Source organism: Eschrichtius robustus, chromosome 14 (assembly GCF_028021215.1).
Source record: "Eschrichtius robustus isolate mEscRob2 chromosome 14, mEscRob2.pri, whole genome shotgun sequence".
Taxonomy (NCBI): Eukaryota; Metazoa; Chordata; class Mammalia; order Artiodactyla; family Eschrichtiidae; genus Eschrichtius; species Eschrichtius robustus.
This window is the reverse complement of record NC_090837.1, coordinates 20,428,295-20,456,152: the sequence shown is the minus strand read 5'-3', so window position 1 is coordinate 20,456,152 and position 27,858 is coordinate 20,428,295. Positions and strand designations below refer to the sequence as shown.

The 27,858-nt window shown below is 52.0% G+C and overlaps 1 protein-coding gene across 4 annotated transcripts in view; it reads left to right on the top strand.

Annotated features, from left to right (window-relative positions):
• The window catches only part of DEPDC5 (DEP domain containing 5, GATOR1 subcomplex subunit), a 91,219-nt gene extending 67,038 nt beyond the window's left edge, over positions 1–24,181 (top strand). For 3 of the 4 annotated variants that reach the window (XM_068563220.1, XM_068563221.1, XM_068563219.1), the window contains 10 exons: positions 4,566–4,720; positions 6,975–7,052; positions 7,524–7,656; positions 8,765–8,873; positions 10,251–10,475; positions 15,033–15,202; positions 18,339–18,510; positions 21,273–21,333; positions 23,321–23,403; positions 23,551–24,181. In XM_068563220.1, coding sequence (XP_068419321.1) covers positions 4,566–4,720; positions 6,975–7,052; positions 7,524–7,656; positions 8,765–8,873; positions 10,251–10,475; positions 15,033–15,202; positions 18,339–18,510; positions 21,273–21,333; positions 23,321–23,403; positions 23,551–23,843 — 1,479 coding nt within the window. In that variant the 3' untranslated portion in view covers positions 23,844–24,181. Of the gene's footprint in view, positions 1–89; positions 265–4,565; positions 4,721–6,974; positions 7,053–7,523; positions 7,657–8,764; positions 8,874–10,250; positions 10,476–15,032; positions 15,203–18,338; positions 18,511–21,272; positions 21,334–23,320; positions 23,404–23,550 lie in introns of those variants that run through there. The other variant, XM_068563222.1, reaches the window with a different exon arrangement.
• The last annotated feature ends 3,677 nt before the right edge of the window (positions 24,182–27,858 follow it).

Sequence of the window (27,858 nt, the reverse complement as noted above, 5' to 3'; positions counted from 1 at the left end):
AGCTTCAGACTTAGATTAGAATTTAACCTAAGAAAAATCAACAGAGCCGGGAGAGAATTGTTTTATACATCCTATAATACTCCACACAGGTTCACGTGGTGGAATTCACCGGAAGAACAGAAGTGGATAAGTTCCTGGAATTGGAAACAGCAAACAGAGATGAGGAGTTTATGTTACCCACCATTAAAAAAAAAATGATCCCGTGTAAGATGTAGTAAGGGAGCGCTCTGTACTGACATGAAATTAAATTGAGCTATGCTGAGTGCCGTGGGAGATACAGGGATGAACACGACACCCTGTGGACGTTGCTTGTTTGATGTCTGTTCCCCCCTCCTCACCCCCAGATGGTGAGCACCATGAGGGCAGGGGAAGTTTGTTTTTTGGGGGGGTTTGTTTATTTAACATATTATTTTATATTGGAGTATAGCCGATTAACAATGTTGTGTTACTTTCAGGTGAACAGCAAAGTGATTCAGTTATACATATACATGTATCTATTCTTTTTCAAATTCTTTTCCCATTTAGGTTGTTATGTAATATTGAGCAGAGTTCCCTGTGCTATACCATAGGTCCTTGTTGGTTATCCATTTAAAATATAACAGTGTGTACATGTCAATCGCAAACTCCAGGGGAGGGTTTTGATGAGGGGTGATATTCCTTCCTTCCCTGATGATATTAAACCTTGGAAAACATCCTGGCTGTGGGGCTGGGGTTATTCTCCAGCTCTACAAGGTATATGGGATTCCATCATGAGTGCTTTTATGAGGCCTCTCTGTGCCCGGATGGTGCTGGGTGGCTGGAGGCCAGGAGCCCTGCTTAACCCACCTCGTCTTCAGGTGGGACACTGGCCTCAATGCACAGTTGAGGGCTGGGCTGGCGGGTCCTGCTGTGTCCTGGTGGCTGGTTGTCCTCCAGCAGGAGCAAGCAGGGCTCTGACAGGCACGGGGTTGGGGGCCATGGGGGCACGTGTTGTGGTTGATGCTCATTTCAGAGGTGTCCTTGGGAAAGCCCCCTCTCTCAGCTTCTCCCACAGCTTTGGGTGTGTGGGAAGGCAGGAGGAGAAGGGGTTGGTGTTGCCAGTGAGGGTTGTTGGTTTGTTTGTTTAATTAACTAAATGTCAAACTTTATTTGGATTTCACTGGTTTTTCTGTGAACGTCCTCTCTGTTCCAGGGTCCAATCGGGGGCACCACGTTGCATTTAGCTGCCATGTCTCCCCAGTCTCCTCTGGTCTGTGACAGTTTCTTAGTCTTTCCTTGTTTTTTGGGTTGTTTTTTTTCTAATGACCTTGATGGTCTGGAGGAGTCCTAGCCAGATATCCTGTAGAAAGTCTCCAAATCTGGGTTGGTCTGATGTTTTTCTCATGGCGAGACGGGAGTTATAGCTTTTTGAAAAGAATCCTCAGAGGTGAAGTACCCATCTCATCACATCCCATGGAGGTCCACAAGGTCTACACAACATCACTGGTGACGTGAACCGTCATCGCTTGGTGATGTGGTACTTGCCAGCTGTCTCCACTGTGAAGCTGCTGTTTCCCCTTTCTATACTCTGGAAGCAGGTCACTAAATCTAGCCCACTCCAAAGAGGAGATGGGAGATTAAACTCACCTCTGGAAGGTCCCATCTGCACAGGTTTAATGGGGTCCTTCTGTAAGGAAGGTTTTGAATGAGGTTCCTAAGACAAACCCATCCCAGACCAAGCACCTCCCTCTGCTGCTTGGCTCTTTTCCGCTCTCCGTGTGAGATGATGGCGGTTCTGTCCATCTAGCCCTCCTTGTCTGTCTTTTCCCACTGGTCTTATTCCAAAAAGTTTCTTCAGGTGGATTATGGAAATAAATGCAACCTCCAGAATAAAAATGTGACTAGATGGGGAAATTCAGGAAAAGAAAAAATAAGACAGGACATCCTACGAGGTCTTATAACGTACTTAGAGTTTCCTGCTAAATTCAGCTCTGCACTTCCTGGTAGCCAAAGAAAAGTGGGAAACATCTGTTCCAGGATTCAGAGTGGTCATGAGATAAAGACAAACCAGTTGTTGGGGAGAAGCATAACTTTTCCTGGTATTACGATCTGAGCAAAATGCCTTTCTCTGCGGCCTCTTTTTTTTTTCTTTTTTTAATATTTGTTTATTTAGGCTGCACTGGGTCTTAGTTGTGGCACACAGGATCTTCATTGAGGCATGTTTAGTTGCGGCACGCAGGCTCTTAGTTGCGGCATGGCATGTGGGATCTAGTTCCCCGACCAGGGATTGAACCTGGGCCCCGTGCTTTGGGAGTGCAGAGTCTTACCCACTGGACCACCAGAGGAGTCCCATCTGAGCAGCCTCTTGAAAGATGGACGTTGTGTGATATGGAGCAGGGGTGGGGCAAATCTGGCCCACCATCTGCTTTTGTCAATAAAGTTTTATCAGGACAAAGCCACACCCCCTTCACTTACATCATCGATGGCTGCTTTTGTGCTTTTTCACTTATACAGAAACTGTATAAGTTTCAACAGGCTTTATAGCCCACAAAGCCTAAAATAATTACCATCTGGTCCTTGACAGAAAATATTTGCCAATTTCTGATTTAGAGGATAACTCTTAACCACTTCCTGGTTCAGGCTGGTGGGGCATTCTCAGGGGCAGTAGACGAGAGATGACCCCACCAGAGAGGCAGCACCTAGAGGCTTCTGTGCCTGAGAACTGAGTCTAGTCCCCTCCGTTAGCTTCTAACTTAATTTTACGGTGTAGCATCTATTCCTAAGTCTTACTGGTTGGGGGCAGGTGGTGGCTGGTAATTGCAAGCTGCTTCTTGCTGCATTTCTCAGTATTTATGGTGCTGGCAAAGACTTGTTGGTCCTTTTTGTTTTGGCAGTTCATTGAGCCTGATGTAGGAGAGCAAATTGGTTCTTTTAGAACCAGGGGTGATTTTGTCTCCTAGGGGACGTTTGGTAATACCTGGAAACATTTTTATTTGTCACAGCTGGAGCAGAGGGAGATGATAAGGGGGTCATCACTAGCATCTGGTGAGTAGGAGCCAGGGATGCTGCTCAGCACCCCAGGATGCACAGGACAGTCCCCACAACAAAGGCTTATCTGACCCCTAATGGCGATAATGCCGTGGTTGAGATGCCCTGTTTTATTTATTTTATTATTATTATTTTTTACTATTTATTTATTTGGTTGAGCTGGGTCTTAGTTGCAGCAGGTGGGCTCCTTACTTGCGGCTCTCCAGCTCCTTAGTTGTGGCATGTGAACTCTTAGTTGCAGCATGCATGTGAGGTTTAGTTCCCTGGCCAGGGATCGAACCCGGGGCCCCTGCATTGGGAGCGTGGAGTCTTAACCACTGCGCCACCAGGGAAGTCCCGAGATACCCTGTTTTAGAAGGAGTGATTTTTCCATCATCCAATTGAGTATCTGATAATATAAGGCTACATTCTGGAAGTACTCGAGAACCCCATGTAAGAGGGACTAGGAGTCTTAGATTTTTCCAGAAGTACTCTGGAAGGCTTGCTGTTCTCTCCAGATGTTTGCTGTGGGGTGCAGCCTCTCTAGGTGGGCAGGTCATAGTCCTGCCCTCCAAGCTGTTTAAAGGGAATGAGACAGATAGAAAACCATGAATGAAGCAAAACCTGGCAGCTCCCAGGCAGGGGTCAGAGACCCAAAGTAGAGAGACAGTTTCTGTTTGGGGATGGGGGCAGAGTGAGTCAGGGAACGTTTCACTAAGGGAGCAGCATTTGAAACACAGCGTTTGTAGCCTGTGGTGGCGGGGAAGGGCGTCCCAGGTTGGTGGGGCACACAGACAGGATTAAACGCACAGGGTTGACTCGGCTGGAAACAGAGCCGTGGGTGAGCGTGGGCGGGGCAGTTTGAGCCAGAGCCCCGGTGCCACGAGTCGGTTCTCAGTTCGGTAGCTCGTGGGGAGACTTGAAAGATTTCAGAGTAATGGAGTGATGGGATTGGAGCTATCCTTTAGGAAGATGAAGCTGGAGTGCTCACAGGTAGGGTGTGTGTGATTTGGGGGGGTCAGTGGGAGCCAGGCGGTGGGGCAGGCATGCCTGAGGGGTCGTGGGAGTTGGCGGAGGGGAGGCCACAGGAGAGGCCTCTCTTTAGAGGTGAAGCTGGAGAAGGGAGCTTCAGATGCACCTGAGCTGTGAACCTGGGCAAATGGGAAGACTGATTGCACCTGCGACAGATGCCAGTGAGGAAGACTGGGGGCCAGAAGAGCTGCTTGTCTCTAACCGTGCTCTCTCCCTTCTCCCAACCCCGAGGAATGATGCTGACTTCTTTACTCCTTTGGTGGGGGTTTTCTTTAGTGTAAATCTTGTGGTTTGAGTCAGGTCCTGGTCCCAGGGGTTCACTGTGCACCTTGGCCTCCCGTGGCCTCGGTTTGGGGCACAGGAATTGCCCCCCGCACTGGCTCCGATCGAAGGGGGCACACGCCACCAGGGTGGTCCCTGGACTCCTTTAGCTCCTCAACCAGGGACTAGTGGGGACTGGGAATGAGAGGAATGGGAAAGACCGTGCGTGTGAATAGCCTGAAAGATTTTTTTTTTCCCTTTGGTGTTAACTTTTAAATCTCCTACAGGTGTCTGTGGACCAGACGGCCGCCCCGATGTCGGACAGCACCAGTCTGGGGGTGAGCACAGGCCAGTCCGTGGACAGAGGCAACAGCCACACCTTTGGGAACTCGCAGAGCTCAGGGGAACAGGGCTTCCCCTCTGCAAACTCCAGTGACAGCAGGTGAGACTCAGAAAGGCCAAACTCATGCTCCTGGGCGGTGGGGCTGGTCTGACCTCAAAGGCTGCAGAGGCTGGGGGTCCGCATCCCATGCCCAAGGTCTGACTTGGCCACAAGTTATATCTGGGAGCCCAGACAGTCAGTCCTCACCAGCACCTTTCGACAGGGCTAGTAGTCAGTGCCCTGCCTTCCTCACAGGACAGCTAAAGAGGTTGCCGCAGAGACACAGAGAAGCATCAAGCACTGTGCAGGAGTGGGCTTCAGGAAGGGGGCCCAGAGCGAACCCGTCCTGCCGCACGGGGCGCCCGTGGCCCGATGCCTTGCCTATATCAGGTGCAGTCAGTCCACGCCACCTGAGGAAATGGACGAACAGTGAATGGGTCAATTATCGTGCCCCAATGTGGCTCTTTTCTTTTCTTTCTTTCTTTCTTTTTTTTTTTTTTTATTTTGGCCGCGCTGTGTGGGATGCGGGATTTTAGTTCCATAACCAGGGATGGAAACCGTGCCCCCTGCAGTGGAAGCGCAGAGTCCTAACCACTCGACTGCCAGGGAAGTCCCTCCATGGCTCTTTTCTTGTTCCTGAATAACCAGGGGAAAAGGAAGCTGCTTGGAGCTCATTTGCTGGAGGAAGTGCCCAGCTTTTAATGCTGTTGTCAAATCTGAGAAACTTCTTTTTTATATCCTTCCCAGCTGCGTTCGGTTTATCGTAATTCTGTCCAGTCTGCTCTTGTTCCCTCACTGCACTGACTGAGTGGTCCTCAGCTAAATGGTCTAAGAGACATGACTTTGGACCTTTCACCTGAGCGCAGAAGGTCATCTGAGGCAGCTCACCTGGCTGGTCCCCGTCAGCGGCCACGCAGTTTCCTTTGCATGTCACACATCCTGTGCTGGTTTTACCTGCATCTCGTCTATACTGGCTGGTAGAGGTGGTCAGTTTGGAGGCGGCCGCAGGCCTGGCCTTGTCTGGCCTCTGTCTTCTCCCCAGGCCCACGTCCCTGCCAAGTCTGGCAGACGCTTCGGCTCCGGCAGCCCAGGGCACAGGAAAGGCGTGCACTTCTCTGCTTCCTCGTTGCTCACGTGGCAGGTTCTCTTCTGCTTTTGGAAGAGGAACTGGGAATGTTTAGGCTGGAGATGAGAAGGCCAAAAACAACATGAATCAGGACCAATGACTGAATTACAGAGAACACACTCTATCTCACGATAAAGAGCTCCCCAGCAGCTGGTCCTGCCTCAGGGAAGCAAGCTCTTTGCCACTGAAGATGTTCACACAATGGAGCGGCCTCTGTCCAGACTCTTGTCGCGAGGACTCAGGCATTAGTTCACTTCCAGGGTCTTTAGAGTCTTCTTTAACCATGAGATTCTGAAATGCTCCAGTGGGTCCTGGACCCGCCTAGTAGGAAGAGGAGGCTGGGACTGAGGAATGGGAGGGGTTTAAGGAGCTTCCGGATAAGCCCCAGGTTTGGTGTGATGGGTGGCCCTGTGTGTCCCATGCCCAGTAATCTGGGCTCGGTCGCTGAGTATTAAGCATGTTTAAGGGACCATAGTACCATCGAGGAAGAACTCGGGCAGCAGGTGACGGAAAGATCTGGGCGCTGGAGCAGGCAGATGGGATTCAAATGTTGACCCTGACGCTTCCCAGCTCTGACCTTCACCAGCTCTTTGTACGTCTCCAAGTTCCAAAGGGTGGATGTTACTGTTACTGTGTTTAGTATGCTCTACCGTTTTGGACTTTGTGGGTGTCAGTCCCATGCACAGTATTTTACACACACTAACCTCAGAGCAACCCTGGAAGACAGGAATAGTATCGTCCCCAGCTTTCAGACGGGGAAACTGAGGCCAAGAAAAACCAGAGGCCCTCCAGCTGGTGGTGATGATCCTGGGATTCTGTCCCCTGTGCTCTGACCACGTTACCGAGCATTCTCTGGTGAGATTAAATGATGTGATGTGTGAAAGGCCCAGAGCATTCTTCTAGAGAGATTTCCTGGAAGGGGTCAAGCCTGACAGATTATTCAGAGGGGAGATGCTTATTAAAGGAAGCAAGTTTGGACACAAAACCACTTTGAATCTTTTTTTTTTTTTTTTTTAAACGTATACACTTTGGAAGCAGGAACCCCCCTGTGAGATATCTCCAGGATGTAACTGTCCAGAATTTGCTTGAATGCCTTCAATGTCCATATCATCCTGGTTTCCAGCTCTGTAAGAAGCAAAGAAAGAGGGTCAAGACTCGGGAATTTCACTCTCCTTCTCTGTATTACAGCTCTCAACAGCTGGCGGCCAGCTCCTTGACGTCCTCCTCCACCCTGGTGGAGATCCTGGAGGCCATGAAGCACCCCTCGTAAGTGGCTTCTCTCATGAATGAGTGCAGCAGTGGGAGGATCCCGTGGCCCAAGCTGGGGTGGTGCTCAGGCAGCGTGGTTTGGTGGGTTTATACCTGACTACTGCTCAGCAGCTGTGAGACCTTGGGCAAGTTACTTGACCTCTCTGAGCCTCTGTTACCTTGTTTGTAAAGTGGGATTATAATGGTTGATTCACAGGATCGATGTGAGGATTGAATGAAATAATCATGTAAATTACCCAGTGTAATGCCCGACAAGCATAGGTGTTCTCTGAAGGCCAGGTTCTCTCCTCCCCCTTCTCCTTTTCCTCTGTAACACCTTCTTCTGTCCTGTCACAGGGATTTCTCTGAGTCTAGGATTAGTGTGGAGAAATTGAGCTGTGGGGATCCTCACTTCAGATATCAAATGCTTTAGTGGGGGTCCCTTCTTTTTTACCTTCTCTTTCTGCTTGTTGCCACCTTGGAACTCAGGACAGGAGTCCAGCTGCTCCCTGAGCAGAAGGGCCTCTCACCATGCTGCTTTATCAGTGCGGAGGTGGTACACTGGCTGGTGAACAACGTGGACGGGGTGCAGACGCAGGCCATGGCCATCGACATCATGCAGGTAAGACCACAGAGCGGGGGCCTTCGCCAGTAACGAGGTCGCCAGGTGGAGTAAGAGTCTGTTTTTAGTCAGTGTGAGGCCTGTCTGGGATCAACGAATCATAGAGCAGGTCTTGGTTCGAAAGACGCTACTTTACCCTGACTTAAACATCGGGCATAATCTGCCACCGGAACTGAAATGTTTTGGGCAGAATCTGTGCTTTTGAACCTCGGGGGAATCTCTGTGAAGGATCCCCAGGCAGTGCCCTCCCTCTGCCTCAGCATCTTCCTGGCGCCCTGCGCGTCATCTGTCGAGCACTGGGCACAGCAGAGTGGGGTCTGTCCACATCTCATTCGTCCTCTGCCCTGACCAGGCCCCCCGAGCACAGGCCATCCCTTACTGTGCGGTTCCACATCACCAGTGCCTGCCGTGTTGCTTGGAACATGGTAGGCACTGAGCAAGCACTCGTGAATTTAATGACACTGTTCTGAACTGGAATTAAACTCAAGAGGAGGGGAAGGGGAGAGGTCGGTTCACACTGTCGTGTCCACACAGAGGCCCCCATGGGGAATCAGTGCCGTTTGATCAATACGTGTCTATATAATAAAATTATTAAAAACGTGCGTGAGAATTACATTTCACTAACCATTTATTTCTGGAGAGAGAGGAAGGGGAGTGAGACATGGGAGAATCCATAGAGATTTTTTATTTTTTATTTTATTTTATTTTATTTGGCTGTGCTGCGCAGCTTGCGGGATCTTAGTTCCCCGACCAGGGATCGAACCCACACCCTCGGCAGTGAAAGTCCTAACCACTGGACTGCCAGGGAATTCCCGAGATTTTTTTTTTTTTTTAAACAAAAAGCTCTGAAGTCTGTATAGCAAAAAGTTAAATTAGTTGAAGTTGGCTGATGGTATGACCTGGATTTTCTTTATACTTTTCTGTATGTTTGAAATATCTGATGATACTGTATTATGCATTTGCATTTTATAATGTAATTTACACCAGGCACAGCATTTAACACAGTGCAGTCGTCACAGCTGATGGGGGTGGAGAGTGGGGTCTGAGGGCTGCACCTCTGAGATGTTCCCCTGCAGGAATTTCAGAGCTTCGTTGTCTCTCCTTCTAGAAAATGCTGGAAGAGCAGCTCATCACACACGCCTCTGGCGAAGTCTGGCGGACCTTCATATACGGCTTTTATTTCTACAAGATAGTGATGGACAGAGAGCCTGAGCGAGGTGAGGCGAACTGTTGCCCGTGGGGCAGGTGTTTCCTGGTGACATGCTCCGTTAAATGACGGTGCTTCTCGGGCTTCTCGTGTGATGCTGTCCCCTAAGTTGAGGGATCCGTCAGCCTCCTTGAGCATCTGTACTTACTTTGAGCATCACCAGAGTGACAAAGGGTTTCTTAAAGCCACAGTACATTCTTGACGAGCACAGTGTGGATGGAAGATAAGCCTAAAAGAGGCTGAGGAAATGCCCGCGGCTCACTTGCTGGTCTCTGTCTTTACTCACAGCGCCCCCGACCCCCACCCAGTGCAGGTGGGTCTGAGTATAACATGACAGCTCTCATCTAACTGAGAGCACTTTTTACTTGCTGGGCCTTCAGACTCCATCTCTTCCCCCAGGAAGACTAGCAAGCTTTCCAAGATAAATTTCAAGTATTTTGTTTTTTAATGAATAAAAGGGGTTCCCAGAAGGGGAGCAATTTCCAGCCTGATCAGAGCTGCAGGCACCCAGGGTTCCGACCAGTATCTCCAGTCCCTCCCGAGCGCACAGGGACCTTGGCGGGGAGTGACTCCCACCCTGCAGACAGACGGCTTCTCGGCTTCTGGGCTTCGGGAATCCTCCATCAGATGAAGCGGCTGGTGCCACTCACTGGCGCTCTTATCCAAGCATGTGTTGGAAGTGGATCCGTCTAGGTTTTTTCCTCGTAGACACCAAGTGTGTCCATCACCCCTCTTCCCTTAAATTCTGAGTTTGACCAGTAGACACCCACCTTACCTTCAAGGTGAAAAACCCCCAGTTACTGTCACATGCTCTGAAATTAGAGGTCTGAAACCGGGGATAAAATATTTTTTTAATTGAAGGAGAGGTTGCGTAACATAAAACTAACCATTTTAGTTATTTAGTTATTTGGCTTTTTTTTTTTTTTTTTTTTTTTTTTTGCCGTGGGGCACAGCTTGCGGGATCTTGGTTCCCCTACCAGGGATTGAACCTGGCTGGGCCACTGCAGTGAAAGCACCGAGTCCTAACCACTGGACCACCAAGGAGTTCCCAAAGCTAACCATTTTAAAGGGAACAGTTCAGTGGCTTGGAGTATTCTAGGTGTCATGCAACCACCACCTCTATCTAGTTCCAGACCTCTTCCATCGCCCTGAAAGGAGACCCCGTCCTCATTAGGGCTCCCTCCAAAACTCCTCTTCCCCCAGGCCCTGGCCACTACCAGTCAGCTTTCTGTTTCTAAAGACTGGCCTGTTCTGGACATTTCACCCAAGCGGCCTCACGCACTCCGTGGTCTTTTGTGTCTGGCTTGTTAGCGTTGTGTTGGGCGTGAACCGGTGAGAACACGAGAGCTTGCGCTGAGGGCTCCCCCCTCCCCTCTGCCCTTCCCAGTGGCCGTGCAGCAGCCCACTGCCTGGCACACGACGGCGGTGGACGACTTCGCCAGCTTCCAGCGCAAGTGGTTTGAGGTGGCCTTCGTGGCCGAGGAGCTCTTGCACTCGGAGATCCCTGCCTTCCTGTTGCCCTGGCTGCCCAGCCGGCCGGCCTCCTACGCCAGCAGGCACAGCTCCTTCAGCCGCAGCTTCGGGGGCCGGAGTCAGGCGGCTGCGCTTTTAGGTAGGTGCCCAAGCAGGTGGAGCCCGGGGACACACTGGCGGGTGGCTGAGCAGAGGGGCAGCCAAAGGGGTGGTGCCACGGGAACCAGGGTTAGGGCCCCTGCGGCTGTCACACTGTGACTGTTAGCACCGCAGCTCCTGTGCGGCTTCCACCAGCCTACTGGGTCGAGCTCATCATTGTCCCAACCAACCAACAGGGCTCGGCAGTTGTCAAATCAGGGAAGGACACTAATCTTCCATGGACAGGAGGGGACAGACAGTGTGGCCACTTTTCCCAGGAGGCTCAGGACACAGGGGATGTGAGCTGGTGCTCCCTGCTGGTTTAGCTCTTGCCAGAGGCTGTCCCATGACTACAACATCCTAGGACCTCAGAAGAAGAAGGGACCTCAGAGGTGGTCCATTCCAGGCACTCACCCTGTGCATGACCCTTCTCTCTGCCCTCCCTCCCCAAATGTGCTTACCCCATCAAGGGATGCACACCGGGATTCTTCTCTCCCCTCCTCGGTTCCTGCAGCCCTAAGATGGGGTGAACACCTGCTTATTGAACAGTGGTGACCTCTGCTCTCAAGGACCGGACTGATGGGTCGAGATGTGAGCGTCTTTAGAAAATGCGTGCTCTAGGCAGGGCGTCGTGAGATTTCCCTCAAAGGCAGGTTGGAGAGACCCTCAAAACCCTCTCGAAGGAGGGAAGCAAACGTAACATAGGCCAAACTCCAGGGAAATTCCCCATTCTACTTGGTTAGCCCAGAAGTGCCCGGCTAATTGGAATTCTTGCCTAGCTGGTGGAATGGAAACGTTACTAGTCGTCACAGTTTCCAGATTCTCAGGGTTGCTCAGAGCCATCGTGGCCAGTGCTTTGTGTGAGAGGCAGGGGACAGACCACCACTTCTCACCAAGGTCCCCACGGGGGTGTGTGCAGGGTCCCAGCCCGTGTGCTGCACTTACCCCTTGGTTAGGGTTACTGCTTCTGGGAAATGCGTCGTCATTTTGGTTCTGGAGGCTATCTTGACAGTTTCTATAGGGACATCCTCATTTCCAGAGTCTTCTCCCGCAGTCGCTGGTACAACCCTCTCGTGACTGCCATCATCTGAAGCTCAGGATGAGATTTGTGTCATTTGGTTTAGCTTTGGTTCTTAGTTACTTCAAAAAGTGTGGTCAAAAAGGAAAAGCATATGGGAAAATACGTCCAAAAAAGAGGAAGAGTCGGGGCAAAGAGATTTATGTCTACAGCGGGTAGTTTATCACCCTGGGGTGTTCTTCACCCTGTGCAGGGGTGTCAGGAGGGTCGGTGGTTCTGAAACTAGGCAGAATCTTTCATATGTGCATGTTTTCTGGGAAAACATCCACTTACTAGGTTTTCAATGGCTCCCATGATTGTTATAGTGGAATTTTACTCCATCAGCTTCCTTACCCACCACCCCTCCCACAGGAAGTGGTTTTCTTTTCCTTTTAAACCCAACACGGCATTATTACAGCTACTTCTCTCCAGTAACACCCCTCCCACCTCTGTGTTAGGGCATGAGATCCTTCTTCCCAGCATTTTTTCAGGTTAGAACATAGACTTTTACTGTATTGTTTACTTAAGTGAAATTGGTCTATCTGTAGTGTTGAGTCTTTTTCTCAGAAAAAAATCAACATGATATAGAAGGGGAAGAAGGCCTTTGTATCATTTATGACCTGCTCCCTTTTTCGTTCATTCATTTTGATGTGTTCCTTTTTAGACATTCCTAATTCTCAGTTGGAAGTTAGCAGCAGAAAACTTGTTTTGAAATGCCTGACGGTGGCACATGGTCCTGTCTGGCTTGGTCTGTGGTGGCTCCACTTCCCCACCCCTGTCATCCTGTGTCGCTGAGCCGTGAAGCTCAGGGGCATCCGAGACCCCGGAAGAGGCAGCACTGCTTCCCTTGAGCCAGTCCCACGCCTTTTACTTCTCAGCCTTCTCTTGACAGCCCACCGGATCTCAGGCTCAGAAGGGGCTGTAGGGCACCTCGGTCCAAACCCTGATGCTTGAATGTCTTCTTTAGCAGACCTGAGGAGTGGGGAGCCAGCCGCTCTTTGAAAACTCCCACCCACGTGGCACTCACTCCCGAGATCGCTCGTTCTGTCGATGGGCAGAGCTGGTTGTTACCTTTACCTTCACTGCTCTCCCTGAGATACTGTTCTTTCTCTGCCCGTGACACCGATCCCCTCCTCGGGTCTTTGACAACCCCTCTCTGTGACCCGGGTGAAGGATGCTCAGCCTGGGTTTGTCCTTATTCACTGGCCTCGCTGTATCTCCCTATCCCAAGGGGAACAAGTCGGTCCTCATGGAAGTCAAGGAGAGATGCAGAGAACTGGCCGGGGGCTGCACCTCAGCTGGGCTCACACCGTTGTCAGCATCCTCAGCCCGCTGGCAGCGTCTGCACTGTCACCTCCCCTACTGAGGAGCGAAGCCAGTGGTATCTTGAGCCCGTAACCACTAGGCTGAACAGTGCGCTTCCTCTGCCTTCCTCAGACCAGCCTGTTCTGAACTTGACGTGCCACATGGGAGAGGAGACATGTGCAAAGTCACTGCTGGTGTTTTCCGAGTGCCCTTTCTTTCGTGACTGGGGATTTTCACCTACAGAGAACACACTGTCCAAGCCCAGAGAGCAAACTTCCTTGAGTTTGGGCTGTTCAGTAAAGGGTTACTCTGGTGGTGTCAGGAGTCAGGAACACGAGGCAGAGACAGAAACTCGTTTTGATGAGACTTTTAGCACCAGAGCCGCCTAGTTCTTTAACCTTAAGCAGCGTCCGTGGCAGTCTTGGGCAGACCTCTGATGGAGCAGTGGTGATAAGCCCGTGGCTTAAACTGGGAGGAAGGAATAACAGGAGCAGGAGGAAAGGAGGAGAGTCACAAGGGAGGGTGGCCAGAGGAGAAGGCAGGAGGGGGGTCCGAGAGCCCTTCTCATCCACGTTTCACTTGACCCCCCCCTCTCCTCTGCAAAGCAGCTGGACGGGCGCCCCCTCAGTTTGCAGATGAGGAGCCAAACCAGGAGGGGTGGAGCAACGTTCTCAGGGGCGCAGGGCTTGGACGGCAGGGCTTAGGTCTTCCCAGTCCAAGTCGACAGCGTCTCCCACTTTGCACATTCTGGTTTTGAGAGAATGACGAGCTGTGTACCTCACAGCTGAGTGTTGGTCTGCCTGGGTCCCGTTCAGCGTCCGAGTGGCAGCTCCACTGCCCCCCCAGCACAAGTTCATTCAAATTGCTGACTCAAGAGCCGTTACTTGTGTGTGATAAAAGCCACTCGGGGCTTCTACCTGCAGAACCCAGAACTAAGCTGACCGCCGCAGACAAAGAAATGCCACTGGATTCGAGGGGGCAGGGGAGAAAGAGGGTCCAATCGTAGTTTGCGGAAGCCCCATGTGTGGCAGTGCCCAGCCAGGCGGAGCAGAGCCCTGATCTTCTTACTTCTGAGCCAGCTTCGGGCCTTTAGTCTGGTCAGGAACTTGACAGTCTGACCCATCTCTAAAACACCCCTGTCTTGGTTGAGAAGGATTTCTGAGCAGGAGCCCAGATTGGATGAGCTACTTTGGTGCTGACCTGGCATCCTTGGGCAGCACACGGTTGTTGGGACAGAGCGTTAGCCTTCATTAAGAGGTTTCATTTCTTGAGAAAAGATTATAGAACTATTGCCTTCCTGGGTTGAAACCAGAAAAGCAAGACCTCCTCCTCGCTGTGGTCCGGGCTGCGTGTCCCATCGTGTCCCATCGTGTCCCTTCGTGGTCACTGGAATCGGAAGATCTGGGGCTCAGCCTGGCTGAGGTTCTGACTCTGATCTTGGCCAAGACGTTTTTCCTCCATGGGTTGCTGTTTCCTCATCTGTAAATCAGGAGTTGGATTAGATTAGGGGAAGCGAACTATGGTTTAACCAGCCACATCTGGCCTATCACCTGTTTGTTCATTTGTTTGTTTTATAATAAACTTTATTTTTAGAGCACTTTCAGGTTCACAGCAAAACTGAGCAGAAAGTACAGTTTCCATATACTCCCTGCCCCCCGCAACCTGCACACATGCACAGCCTCCGCTGCTATCAACGTCACCACCGGAGTGGGACATTTGTTACAGTCGACGACCCTACACTGACACATCATTATCACCCAAAGCCCATGGTTTCCCTTAGAGTTCACTCTTGGTGCTGTGCGTTTTATGGGTTTTGACAAATGTATAATGACATATATTCACCATTATAGTATCATGCAGAGTAGCCTGACTGCCCTAAAAATCCATTTGTTTTTGTAAGTAAAGTTTTACTGGAACACAGCTGCGCCCACTCGTTTAGGTAATATCTAAGGCTGCTTTTGCACTATAACGGCAGCATTGAATAGTTGGAACAGAGACCTTGTAGCCTGCAAAACCTAAAATATTTACTACGTGGACCTTTATGGAAAGCACTTGCCAAGCCCTGGACTAGCTGATTTCCAGGAAGCGTCTGGAATCTGCAGTTTCACATCTGGATGCTCGGTTGTTTGCTCTTCCTCCTCACCCCCTGCCTTCCTTTCCCTCCCCTGGCCACCAACCTCCCCCCCCGCCATGTAGCTGCCACTGTCCCAGAGCAGAGGACCGTGACCCTGGACGTGGATGTGAACAACCGCACAGACCGACTGGAGTGGTGCAGCTGTTACTACCACGGCAACTTCTCACTGAACGCGGCCTTCGAGATCAAGCTGCACTGGATGGCGGTGACCGCCGCTGTGCTCTTTGAGATGGTGAGACCCCCTTATGTGCGGTTGGGCCTGGGCTCACCTGGCAGACGGGCGCGCGGGTGCTCGGTAGAGATTCACGCCACTTAAAAAATTGTTTTCACTTCAGGCTCCTATTACCTTCACCTGGACTGTTGGAATAGCCTCTTTCAAAAAATTAAACATAGTGAAAAATTCAAACAGTCGAAAAGGGGATGTAGATCAGGGTTTCTGACCCTTGGTGTGCTACTGACACGTAGGGCCAATGGTTCTGTCATGGGGGGCCTGGCCTGTGCATTGTAGGATGTTGAACAACATCCCTGGCCTCTACCCACCAAATACCAGTAGCATACCCTCCTGTGACAACCAAAAATGTCTCCAGATATTGCCGATGTCCCCAGGGAGGGGGGGGCATTGCCCCCAGTTGAGAATCACTGGTGTAGAGCAAAACGTAACCCTCTCTCCCACCCTCACCCTGTTCCCTGGGACTTCTATCTACTGCCCTGCCACTTTGCTGGTACTTGCAGAGAGATTCTGTGCATATAGAGGCCCCGTTACTTTTACTTTTTTTTGTTTTTTGTTTTTTAACAGATATAGTAGCTCAGAATATTTACTATCCTTGTTGTGTTTTTCCTATCACCTATATATCTTCTGTATCAATATAAATAAGTCGGCCTCACTGTTGTTTTTTTTTAAATTTGTTTTGCCTCATTTTGGGGGGAAAGTTTTTAAAATAACATTTGTTTCTTAAAAGTTAACATGTGCGTAATAGGAAACTAAAAAAACACAAGAAGTAAAAATCAAAGTCATCCGTAATCACAAGTATTTTACAGTCTGACATGTCCTTCTAGGTCCCGTTTGTGTATCTATGCAACTAAGCATCCATTTTTATGTAATTAAGATTCTACAGTTATGTATCATGTATTTTTTTTTCTGTTTGGCCACACTGTGTGGCATGCGGGATCTTACTTCTCCGACCAGGGATCGAACCAGCGCCCCTGCAGTGGAAGCGCAGACTCTTAACCACTGGACCACCAGGGAAGTCCCTGTATCATGTTTTTTTTATACATCATGAATATTTACCATTTCAAAGTTCCAAAGCTACCTGAGTATTTTGGTAACCAAGAATACACTACATCAGCTCAATTTGGAAGACATTGCCTCATTATTTTTAAGGGCTGCAGAATACTCTATTGCTTGTTTGTATCATAGTTTATCTACTCAATCCTCTGTTCGTGAACATCACTGCTTTTAACTCTGGTTCTCTACAGGGGTGGGGGAGGTGTGTGGTTGTGACCTCTTAGGAGCATTTGGCATATCTGGAGACATTTTTACTTGCCCCAAATGGTGGGGGTGCCCCTGGGGTCTAGCGGGTGGTGGGGAGACCAGGGATGTAGCCCATCATCCTATAGCACAGAGCACAACACCGCCTCTAAGGCAAAGACTCCCCCAGCCCCAGTGTCTCGAGTGCCAAAGCTGAGAAGCCCTGTTTCAGCTGGTCTCCTGCCTGTTTCTGCTTCTCGTCCGCCCTGGTGCAGCTGCCTCCTCAGGTCACTCATTGCTCCTGGCCACCCCCCATCCGAGGCTGTGTGTCTAAAATAAATGCTCCTTAGCCGAGCTGTCAGTGTCTTCCAGGAGCCCTATTGAGCCATCTTTACAGTCTCCTACTCTTTTTTATATGCTTTCTCCTTCAGCCCCAAAGAGTATTTCTCTATGGCTTCAACTGAGTCCCACGCCCCTCCAACACTGGCCCAAACATCTCATTGCACAGCTGAAAGCAGCTGGAAAGTTCAAAAAGAGTTTGTGAAGAGCCTAGGAGATGACCAAAGGGAAAGGAGCACAGTGTCGGCTGGCAACGTACAGGTTTTTTTATCCGGGGCTCAAAAGCCTAGTTTTATCCCCATAAGATGTGGGAGAGATTGGTCCACGTCTCTGTCTGCCCAGCCCCTGTCTGCCTCCAAATGGCATTACTGTCTTTGAGGACCCCTCCCATGGAGACACTCCCATCCAGGGAACATTGTTAAGGTCCAAATCAAAAAAGACGCCCAGCTGCCCATTCTGCTCAGCTTGCAGGGGACACCAGCTCGTCCCCAGCGGGTCAGCGCCGGGATGACCACTCCCTCCAGCCAGAACTAACCCTCTGGCCCTGTGCGATAGCGTCCTCCTCAGAAGCCCCACCAGGTGACCCTGTCTCAGAACCACACAGCCACAGTGTTCTCTCTCACTCACACACAAACACACACACGCACGCACACACACACACACAGATATAGTTTGGCAGGAAGAAGAGTATTTATTTCCTCAGAGGAGTTTAACATCCATCTTTTAAAAAGTACACTTTTCACATCAATTCATGTAAAACCCACTGAAAGCTGCTCGTATTTTTATCATGATTTTATTAAGTTTTTAAGAATCTCGAGTGTAGGTTAATTATTATTTTAAGGCCATGTCCACATTTGTGATAAATCACATTTTATTTAGATAAATATTACATAAGCCTTAGAAATTACTCGGTCAAGCAGAGACCTTGGTGTTTTGGTCATGGTTAGGAGTGTTCCTGGGAGAAAAGCTAAGAGTGGGGAAGGTTTGTCGTTAAGCCCCAGTAACTTTCATTCTCGGTCAGTCTTCAGACAGATGGCGTTTGGGAGCTTGCAGAGAGCAGCTCTCATTCTGCGAGGTCAGCGCTTGTCACTTTTGGCCAGAGGCCACCATGATCATCTTGCAGCCCGCGTCTTGTCCCTCTCAGCCAGCCTGAGTGGATTGTTTTCCTATTTGATACTTTGGACTTAGTAAATTTTTGATAAAGGACAAAATTAGAAGGACTTAACCTATATCCTGTGACTTTCCTCCAACATCCTATGGAGCAAGAAGAGGCAGGACATAGCTCTCCCTAGTCTGTTCCTCCCGAAAGAGACCCTGAAGTTGCAGAAGCTCAGGCTGTGAGGAGGAGCCATGCGCTTACCTCCCAGTCTTTCAAGGATCCACAGGAGGTTCAACTGTGTTTCTTCCTCCCAGGGTGGGTCTGGAGCCGGCGGACATTAATCAATGAATGTGTGGATCAATACGCAGGCCATCACTCGGGTGGCTTCGCTCCTCAGGAAGTTACTTCTCTTGTCAGTGTGAACTTGGAGGTGACGCTGTGTGTTTCTGTGCTTCCCACCAGGTCCAAGGTTGGCATCGCAAGGCCACCTCCTGTGGCTTTTTGTTGGTGCCGGTTTTGGAGGGTCCCTTTGCACTGCCCAGTTACCTGTACGGCGACCCGCTCCGGGCCCAGCTCTTCATCCCGCTCAACATCAGCTGCCTGCTCAAGGAGGGCAACGAGCACCTGTTTGACAGTAAGAGACACCCCACTCCGGAGGGCCTGTCACCCGCGTAGACCCTTCCCCCAGGGTCGCCTCTCTAGGCGCCTGGAGGCCAGCTTTTTTTTTTTTTTTTTCAATTTGGTAAAATGGAGGCCAGCTTTTCACGGGCCAGTGAAAAGAAGGAGCCTTGTAGACAGGGGGCCAGAGGTTTTTTTGGTTTGTTTGTTTTTTATGAATTGATTGATTGATTGATTGATTGATTGGCTGCATTGGGTCTTCGATGCTGTGCGCGGGCTTTCTCTTCATTGCAGTGTGCGGGCTTCTCATTGCGGTGGCCCCGCCTTGTTGCAGAGCACAGGCTCTAGGCACGCAGGCTGCAGTAGTTGTGGCACGCAGGCTCAGTAGTTGTTGCTCGCAGGCTCCAGAGTGCAGGCTCAGTATTTGTGGCACACGGGCCTAGTTTCTCCGTGGCATGTGGGATCCTCCTGGACCAGGGCTCGAACCCGTGTCCCCTGCACTGGCAGGCGAGTTCCCAACCACTGCACCACCAGGGAAGTGCTGGGGCCAGAGTTTTAATCCTGGTTCTTCACTTAGTGGCTGAGCAACCCTGGACAAGTCACTTAATGTCTCTGAGCCTCAAATGCCTTATTCCTAAAATGGGGGCGACCAGAGCTGCCTCACTAGCTCAGGAAGACCCTTGTAAGGCCTGGAGGGGACGGTGGGTGGGAGAGGGCGCTGTGCTCTGTAAATCTTGAGCAGCACCAGGCTTCTCCCTACACCCTCCTCCCTCTGCTCCAGCCTTACTGGTTTGAGCAGCAGGAATCTGATCCTCACTGGAGGCTTGGATCTGCTACTCCACGAGAAAAGGCCGGAAATGGGAGGCATTGAAAGCAAAAACAGGACACAGTGTGCTGTTGTGCAAAGCTGAGATGCGTCAGCACCTGGAGGACGCGGGACCCCCTCAGAGTGCTTCCCCAGAATGGAGACCATGGGGCCGACCCCACCCGCTGCTCCACCCTCGTCCACCAGACTCTGAGGGCAGGTGTAGACAGATGGAGGGATGAGCTGCCTTCACACAGCACGGACTTTTCATCACCAAGCACTCATTTCGATGAGCATGTAATTAGCTCCTACAAAGCACCCCATGAGCTCATGGATGATCTTTTTATAACGAAAAGCTAGAGTCGCTGCTGGTGTGTCAGAGCCCTGTAGATTCTCAGGCGTAGAAATTATCTATCAGTGTGGAGAAAAAAACTTTTGAGGTGAAGGAGATGCTTTTTCCTGAGTTCTTATGAGTCTGTGCTGTGTTTGGTGGCAGAGAAACGGCGCCCCCATCCCCAGGGTGCAAAGAGCTTTTGTTCCGAAGGCCCACCTGTACGTTCTTTACATCTTGGAAGACATTTTTGTATAGACACAGTGTTTTAAGTGATAGTTGGGATTCCAGGTGAGCCCCACGGTCCCTGGAGGCTGAAGATCCCGGGATCTTTAGGGTTTACAAAGCACCCCCCAACCCCCCCACACACACACGTTCTCGTTTACCCTCACGGTGTGGCCGAGGGGGGACTGTTTTTTGCCGTCCTGAAATGGCAGGTGATTATGTCTGCGTCTGATGACTTTAAGCCAGGCACCGCCTCCTACTGCTGTTTTTAATATGTTGAGGGGAAGGTGAGATCTCCCCCCATACCACCCAAAGACTCTTCTGGGGTTTTCCACCTTCACTGTAACAGCACAGGGGTGCTCGCAGGGCTGGCACTGGAGGACATTTCTGTGTAAACCGATGGTTTTCCCTGCCAGTCGTAACCCAGTCTTCAAGACCAGCATCCTCTGTTGGTTGCCATGGTTACGGCTGAACGAAAGGAGTCCTAGTTGAAAGGAATAAAGACTTGAATCTAAAAATCAGTTTTCTTGCTTCTGTGCCACCTCTCTTCCTGTTATCTCCCATTCTGATAACAGGGAATTCAAAATCTTAAAAATCTGACAAGAATACGCTGTGTCTGTTTTTATCTATTAAAGCCAAAGTCTTTTCTCTTTTCTGCTCTTTGGTTACCCGGAATCCTCAAATCTATCCTAGATATAAAATTCCAAATATGGAAAGAGCAACAAAGCCCCTGCGGGCACCCCTGGCCTCTGGGACGAGGTCTCGTGTGGTTGCTGCCCCAGCAGTACCTTGATCCCGAGAGCAGCCCTGGCCTGTTGCCTCTTATGTGTGACAGCTGCCTCAGCCCTGCCACCTCCTCACCCTGCTCCTGCTCTCACACCAGCCAGGCTGCAGCACGAAGTGGGCGGTGGGGGCGGGCACTCATCTGCCCCGCCCCCTTCCCCTCCCCTCCCCAGCTGATCACGTTTCCAAAAATCATTTTATATTGATTTGCTTCAGTTTCCCCACCCCTAAAATGGAAGACTGGGAATTTTTTTTTTTTCTCCTTAGAAGCAAATAACATGCATTTCAAGCTTATCTTTTGGTTGTAGTTTAACATCCTGCTCCTTTCCGCTTTTGGCACAGACGGTCATTAGAATGAGTCTCATACCAAGTTCTGGTAGCTCACACTGGTCGCTGAGGACTCATATTCCTCTCCTTTCTAGACCCTGATGGAGCTTGAGGGCTGTTACTGTCTTTAGGATATCCCTCCTTGGGGTGGAGGCTGGTGCTTCTGAAAGCAGGTGGTGTGAAAAAGCAGAGCTCAGGCTCCAGGGGGGAGCACTGCCAAGAGTAGTGAAGGATACCCAAGGCTGGACCCAGGGAGATTTTCAAATCTTGGAATCACAACTCGGCATTTATTCTTTTTTCCTTTTAGGCTTTGAACCAGAAACGTACTGGGACCGAATGCACCTTTTCCAGGAAGCCATCGCACACAGGTTTGTCCCTTAGCAAGAGGGAAGCGTGGGGAGGCATCATTGTTGGTCTCAAATAGCAGTTACCACAGTGAAGCCCAGTTCATTCCCTTTCTGGGGAGATGGACCCAGTCCACCAGTGACAGCCAGTGACAGATTCACTGCTTATCTCCGGCTGGTCCCTCTGCCTTGGTTTCAGAGATGAGCACCACCTGTCCAGTTCCTGGAGCTGTAGTTTTTCAGACTTGCTTCCCTCTTCTTCCAGTCCGTAGGAGAGCAGAGAGCTCTCTCCTCAGCCTCCTACAAGACCTGGAGCCAAACTGTCCAGGAGATGAAAAACTGTAGAATCTGTCAGGAGCCTCCTGACACATGTTGAGAAGACAATGAATGGTTAAAAAGCAATAGATATGTTCAGTAGATATTTACTGGTACCTAATATGTATAGCAGGGAGAGCCTTTCCTAGGCTTAGCTGTACCCCCCAGGCCGGTCCAGCTGTGTCTCTAGAACATCACTAACTCAGTGTCCGGTTGCTGCCTTGTGTTATTCATAGAAAATCAGAGCCTCCTGTGCCTGCTTCAGTGTCATATCATCTTGTTCAGGCGCCTTCAGCTGTCCCCGCCCCACCTGGCACACCCCCCTCCGTGCACAGCCCCCCACCAACCGCAGGATAAAGTCCGGAATCTTCGGCCTCCCCCACCCAAGCCGGCCCAGGCCTGCCTTAGACCTTACTCAGCCCTTTTCTTCGATGCTTGGTAAAGGCTGTGAAATGAATGCCAGGGCACCTGACTTCCTCCGTCCAGGAGGAGGGGGTGCAATTCGGGGCGGTCAATGAAGAGGTCAGTGGGAAAGGACTTTGATGTGGGAAGCAGACAGGCCTGGTTCACCTCGGCCTCCACCGGCATCTGGCTGAGGAACCGTGAGGTGCTTTGCCTTCGAGTTCTCCCCCTTCACAGGGTTGTTGGGAGGGTTCCCTGACGTTCCCAGCACCTATTAGGACCCCAGGAGATGGTAGTTATTATTAGGAAGACGAGTTTGTCAGCAGGTCCTGCTGATCCACACTGAGTAAGTAGAGAGCCTTGATCGGAAAGTAGAGAGGAAGAAGGGCAGACCCCAGAGCCGCTCCTGCATGTGCTAGAACCAGCTGACAGTGATGAGCTGGCGGTGCCCGTCAGCCGATCTGTTTAATTTATGTGTCTGACTTCACATGTTCTTCAGTAAATAATTATCAAGTGCCCGTGTAAAGCCAGCAGCCTCTGTAGAGGATGCAACACAGCACCTCCCTGGAGCTCAGTCCGGGAAGGGAGACAGGGTTTTCCCTGCTTTAGTTCTGCCTCATCACAGGCTTCATTACATAAACCCCTCAGACTCAGGGCAGGGGCCATATCTGCCAATGCATCCTTTACAGCACTTAGCAGGTAGAGTATAATATATGCACTTTGTGGAAATAGAAAAACCAGGAATAGAACAAGCCATGGATGAAAAATGGCCCCTCCTGCCTGTTTCCAGAACACAGCGAGGCAGGGTCCCAGCTTTCCTTGCCTTAAGGAAAGGACTCCAGTTATGATATTTCTCAGCGCAAAGCCTTTATTGAGAACTACTGTGTGCTTAGTGTGGGAGAACAGAGGAAGGGGAGAGGGGCCCGGCTCAGCAGAGTTAAGATAAGGGCCTTCCCCGGGGGAGCTGACAGTCTTGGGGGTGGGTGCAGGGGGGAGGGCCGATGCGAGGGAGTGGGGGGGTGGCTGGGTGGAGATGAAGGCTGGATGAGGGAGAGCTGGGCAGGTGAGAGGCTCTCAGCACCCAGAGAGGAAAGGGGGCCAGGGTGGTGGGAAGTGGTGAGGACAGTGAGAAGCAGCCTGAACGTTCCACCCGAAAGAGACTTTCCAGATCCCTTGGCCGTCGGAGAGTCGTGTTAGCCACACTCTCGCTCCCCCCAGCGCGCCCCCCTGCCCCCCACCGTGTCCCTGTAGCCCAGGGGCCCCTCATCGGCCTGTCTCCCTGTCCTTCCCTTAGGTTTGGGTTTGTTCAAGATAAATATTCTGCCTCTGCTTTCAACTTCCCTGCTGAGACCAAGCCTCAGTACATCCACGTCACAGGTGAGGCGCTCCAGGCGCAGCGTGGACGGGGTGGGGTCGGGGAGGCTGAGGTAGGACCGGGAGCCCTGGGGGTGGGGGCGGGGGGGCTGGCCCGGGCACCCTCCCTCCCTCCTTCCCGGCACTGTGACCTGGCCCCTGTCCCCACAGGCACGGTGTTCCTGCAGCTGCCCTACTCCAAGCGCAAGTTCTCGGGGCAGCCACGGCGGCGCCGCAACTCCACCAGCTCCACCAGCCAGAGCCTGTTCTGCGAGGAGAGGGTGGGCTACAGCTGGGCCTACAACACCATGCTGACCAAGACCTGGCGCTCCAGTGCCACCGGTGACGAGAGATTTGCTGACCGGCTGCTGAAGGACTTCACGGACTTCTGCATCAACCGTGACAACCGGCTGGTGACCTTCTGGACGAGCTGCCTGGAGAAGATGCACGCCAGCGCCCCGTGACGGGCGGGGGGTGAGGGGCCGGGGGATACTGTCCTGCTGCTGATGGTACTCGGTGGGGTCAGGCAGGCTCGGGTGGTGGGGGCTGTGGGTGCTGCTTGGCCCCCGCCAGCCTCCATCTGCTCCAGGAGGAAGACTGCGGAAGCCTCCGGCACCCGGGAGCAGGTGGGAGAGCGCCCCCGTGCATGTCCTCAGCAACAGACTGGCTCCCGTGAGTGTCCTTTCCTTCATCGTCCGCAGGTACTTCCCGCCCAGGAGGAGTGTGCAAAGGATGTAAGATAACTTTGTGAAATAATGTACCATAGGCTCACACCAACTGTATATACCTGTACAGAGCAGAAACGGGAATAAACTGGCCCGTGTGGCATCTCTGTTCCCAGCCTGGTCCCGGGCAGCAAGCAATCCTGTCTTCGGCTGGGCAGTCGTGCCCTGTCGCTGGGGCCCTGGAGGCCGATGAGACGGCCACAGACGCTGGGGAGGACTCCAGAATTCACTTGGGGGTCTGGCTGTGAGTTTACTGAAAGGTTTCTCTTCACGGGCCCTCGGGCAGGAGAGGAGAGTTCCGGGCAGGCCTCATGAGCAGACAGGACGAGGTGCTGGGATCCCGCGGGCCTGGTTGTGGGAGGTGAGTCTTGCTAAGTAGGTGAGCCTGGCGTGGCGCGCAGATGTCACAGCATTCCGAAAAAAATCCAAGGAAGCCTCTGTTGACTCTGGCTGAGGTTAGGACCCACTGCTCGATGGGATTAGACTCAGCATGGTCCTCAACCTCAGCCCCGCCCTCACTGGCCAGGGGGTAGAGGGTGGGGGGACCTGACAGCTCCCACCACTTCCCCTCCCGCCACTTCCCCTCCACCCCGAGTTAATCACAAGCCCTATTGATCTACCACCTCAATGGCCTGCAAGTCCGTCCCCCTCTCCCAGGAGCCCTGCAGCCGCTCTCAGCCTGGCCCTCACTTCCTCTTCCTCCTCCTGCATGGCTAGGAGCATCTCCCACCTGGTCTCTGCTTTCCCTCCAGGCCCTTCTCCGCTCGGCATTCACCACTCTGATTGTGCCCCCCACCTATTTAGACCTCCCCACCACATCCCTCCTCCTGCTGCTCCACACCTCCTTCCACCCACTTGTCCAAGACCGAATCTGGGAGTCAAACTCAGTCCTCCTCCTCCATCAGACTCCCACCTGTCCCTCAGGCCCGCCCACCACCTCCCTCCCTCCCTGCTGCCCAGGTGCGGATCCCGGCCTTTGGGGAGGGCACGGTTTGGTTAGACTCGGAGGACGTGTGCGGATCGCAAGGCCACCACCGGGTGTAAGGATGTGATAGCCATTAGTTGGTGAAGAGAAAAGCAGTGGGCTTGGGCCCAAGAGGACCTGGCTTTAAATTCCAGCCCTGCCATCTCTTAGCTGTGAGAACCAGGGGTGGTTCTGTCTCTTGAACCTGTTTCCTCCCCTATTAAATAGGGATGGTGTGGCCTCAGCTTCCTCCCCAGCCCCCACCCGGACACACACACCTGCGAGCACGCCTCTGAGTATTTCTCTTTTTCTGTGCTTGCGACACTGTCATTATTTGCTGACCCGTTTCAGCTCACTTGCTGGGACTTTCTTCTGGCACATTCTTCAGCTAATGAGAGAGGAGTGAGTTGGTGAGATCAAGGGAGCTGGTGCACGCTGCAGGGCCCCTCACGGGGTCCAGCATGTAGGAGGGACACAAGAACTGTGAGAAAGACCTTGAAGGGATCCCCGGTCTGCCTTCCTAAATTGACTCCTGGAAGGCACTCATTTGTGTTGAGAAGTGACACCATTGAGTTCCCGACACATGCGTGACATGCCTTGGGTCACCCCACCGCGGGTGGAGATGAGGCTGGTCCCATAAGGCAAGAGCCCCAGAGCAGGGGGTTCTTAGAGATCTGGTCCAACCTCTTCATTTTCTCCCAGATAAGAAGACAGTGACCTGCCCCAGGCTCAGGGTGGGATCAGCAGGAGGACCCAGGACCTCCGGCTCCCGGCCTAGTACCTTTCTAGGCGCCGGATCCAGATTCCAGCAGGGCCACTTGCCAGCATGTGACCCTGAGTGAGTTACTGCGCCTCTCAGAGCCCTGGTTTTCTCATCTGAAAAATGAGACAATAATACCCTCGTGGGGTTGTGAAAATTGCCTGAGAGAATTCGCATAAAGAGCTGAGTTGGTGCCTGGAAGGTTGTGAGCCCTTCCTAAACATGAGCTGTTATGATGATGATGATGACTGCCTGGGACTCTGTGAACCCCAGGGGATTAGAGATGGGAATGACCACAGAGGGCAGGAATGGACAAGGCAGTCTTTAAAGAGGAAGTAGCCTTGGGCCTTGTAGGATGTGTAGGAGTCAGCGTGGTCAAGAGGCTGCACTCCTCTAACAGCTGTGGCTGTTCTGCCTTATCTGGGTCCCAGGAACTTCTGCTGGGAAGTTTTCTCTGTTGGCAGAGGTGCCGCGTTGCTAAGAGCAGGAAGAAGGGCCTCCTGGCTCCCGCCCACTGGGAACAGGGTTGTGGCCCGAGGCTGGCAGCTCTGGAGACATTTCTCAGTTCTGTGGTTGTGCTGGGGGCAGGGGGATGCACATGGGCCCCTGTACACCTGGGGCGGCGCCAGTCAGCCTCCTGGACATAGAAATGAGTCTGGGGTGAGGAACCACACAGGTGTGGGATGCAGAAAACATGATGGGGAAAGAAACACATCCCTTTACCGAAGGAACGAGAAATCAGCCAAAGGGGCTTCAAAGCAGAAGAAGGAGCTGCCTTAGTCCCACCCGTGATTCCTCAAGGCTCCTGTGCCTAAGAGCTGCTTAAATCACAGATTCCACAGCCTCCCCCAGAGATTCTGATTCAAGGGGTCTGGACTCTGTGCTGTAAACAGATGCTTGAGTGACTCCGGTCTCGGTGGTCCATTTGAGAAACCCTGCTGCAGACCCCTTCTCTGGGCTTTCTTCCCTCTTACTTTACACGCAGGCCTAACCAGCCTGGAAATCTGGTTCTCAGACCAAAGCAGAGCAGAGGTCGCCACACACCGGAAGGCAGAGAACTCAAGAGCAGGGTGAAACGACAAGTGACAGCACGATGGCAGCAGGGGCGGACAGAGAACCTCCCAGGGCACGGGACCCCTACAGGCACGGGACCCCCCAGAGGATGGGCCAACGCTGCCAAATTCTATGTTGGAGAGGCATGGAAGCCTGTCTCCCATTTGTAGGAAGAGACCCATCAAAACAAAATGGAAACTTCAGGTATTACAAGGAACAAGTACACAATACACACCTGAGATACCACGAGGTTTTGCTAAAGTGGAAAGAGTGGGAGAGAAGACTGAATAGTTTCAGATGCATGAAATAAAAATGGTTTCCCCATTTCTCGAGCGTTCCCTGCATTCTGGGCAGCGTAGCATACTTTACGTGCCTTTCCATCTTGTAATCTTTGCCGGAGTCACACCAAATGTGGGTAGGAGCCCCAGGTGGCGGAGCCTCAGGTCACAGAGCCGACAGCGGCTGGAATCAGGTCTGTGGGACCCCAGAACCCAGCCCTGCCCACTGCGCTGTCCCCCTCCCCTCCGGCTGGAGCTGGGACAGTGAGGCGTCGCCCTCTGCTCCGTCCTGGGGGTCCCTCTCTCTCTTTCGGCTGACTATGCTCCTATGCTCCGTGTGTGGTGCGGCCCTGCTGGGGTGCAGGTGTGGGCATGGCCTCAAGGCTCTGGTAGGAAGGGTGCGGGGTCTTTCCTCTCCCACAAGGCTCCTCCCCTCTGGCCCCTGACTTCAGCCTGCAAGTGCTTCAGGCAGCTCCTGGCCTTCACACTGGCCCCAAGCCTGGCCTGGAATGTGCGGGTACCATGAACTCAGTCACACCAGCCTTTAAATTTGACCTCCACCCGCTTCTCTGGCTGCAGCAAGATCCATCTGTTTCTCAGTGAATCACGACACTGTCCTTCCAAGAAGGCGCCCTCTTCCCCCACGAGGGTGAGGGGAGGTGGGGAGCTGCGGTGCCACCCCCAGAGGCCCCTTGCTCT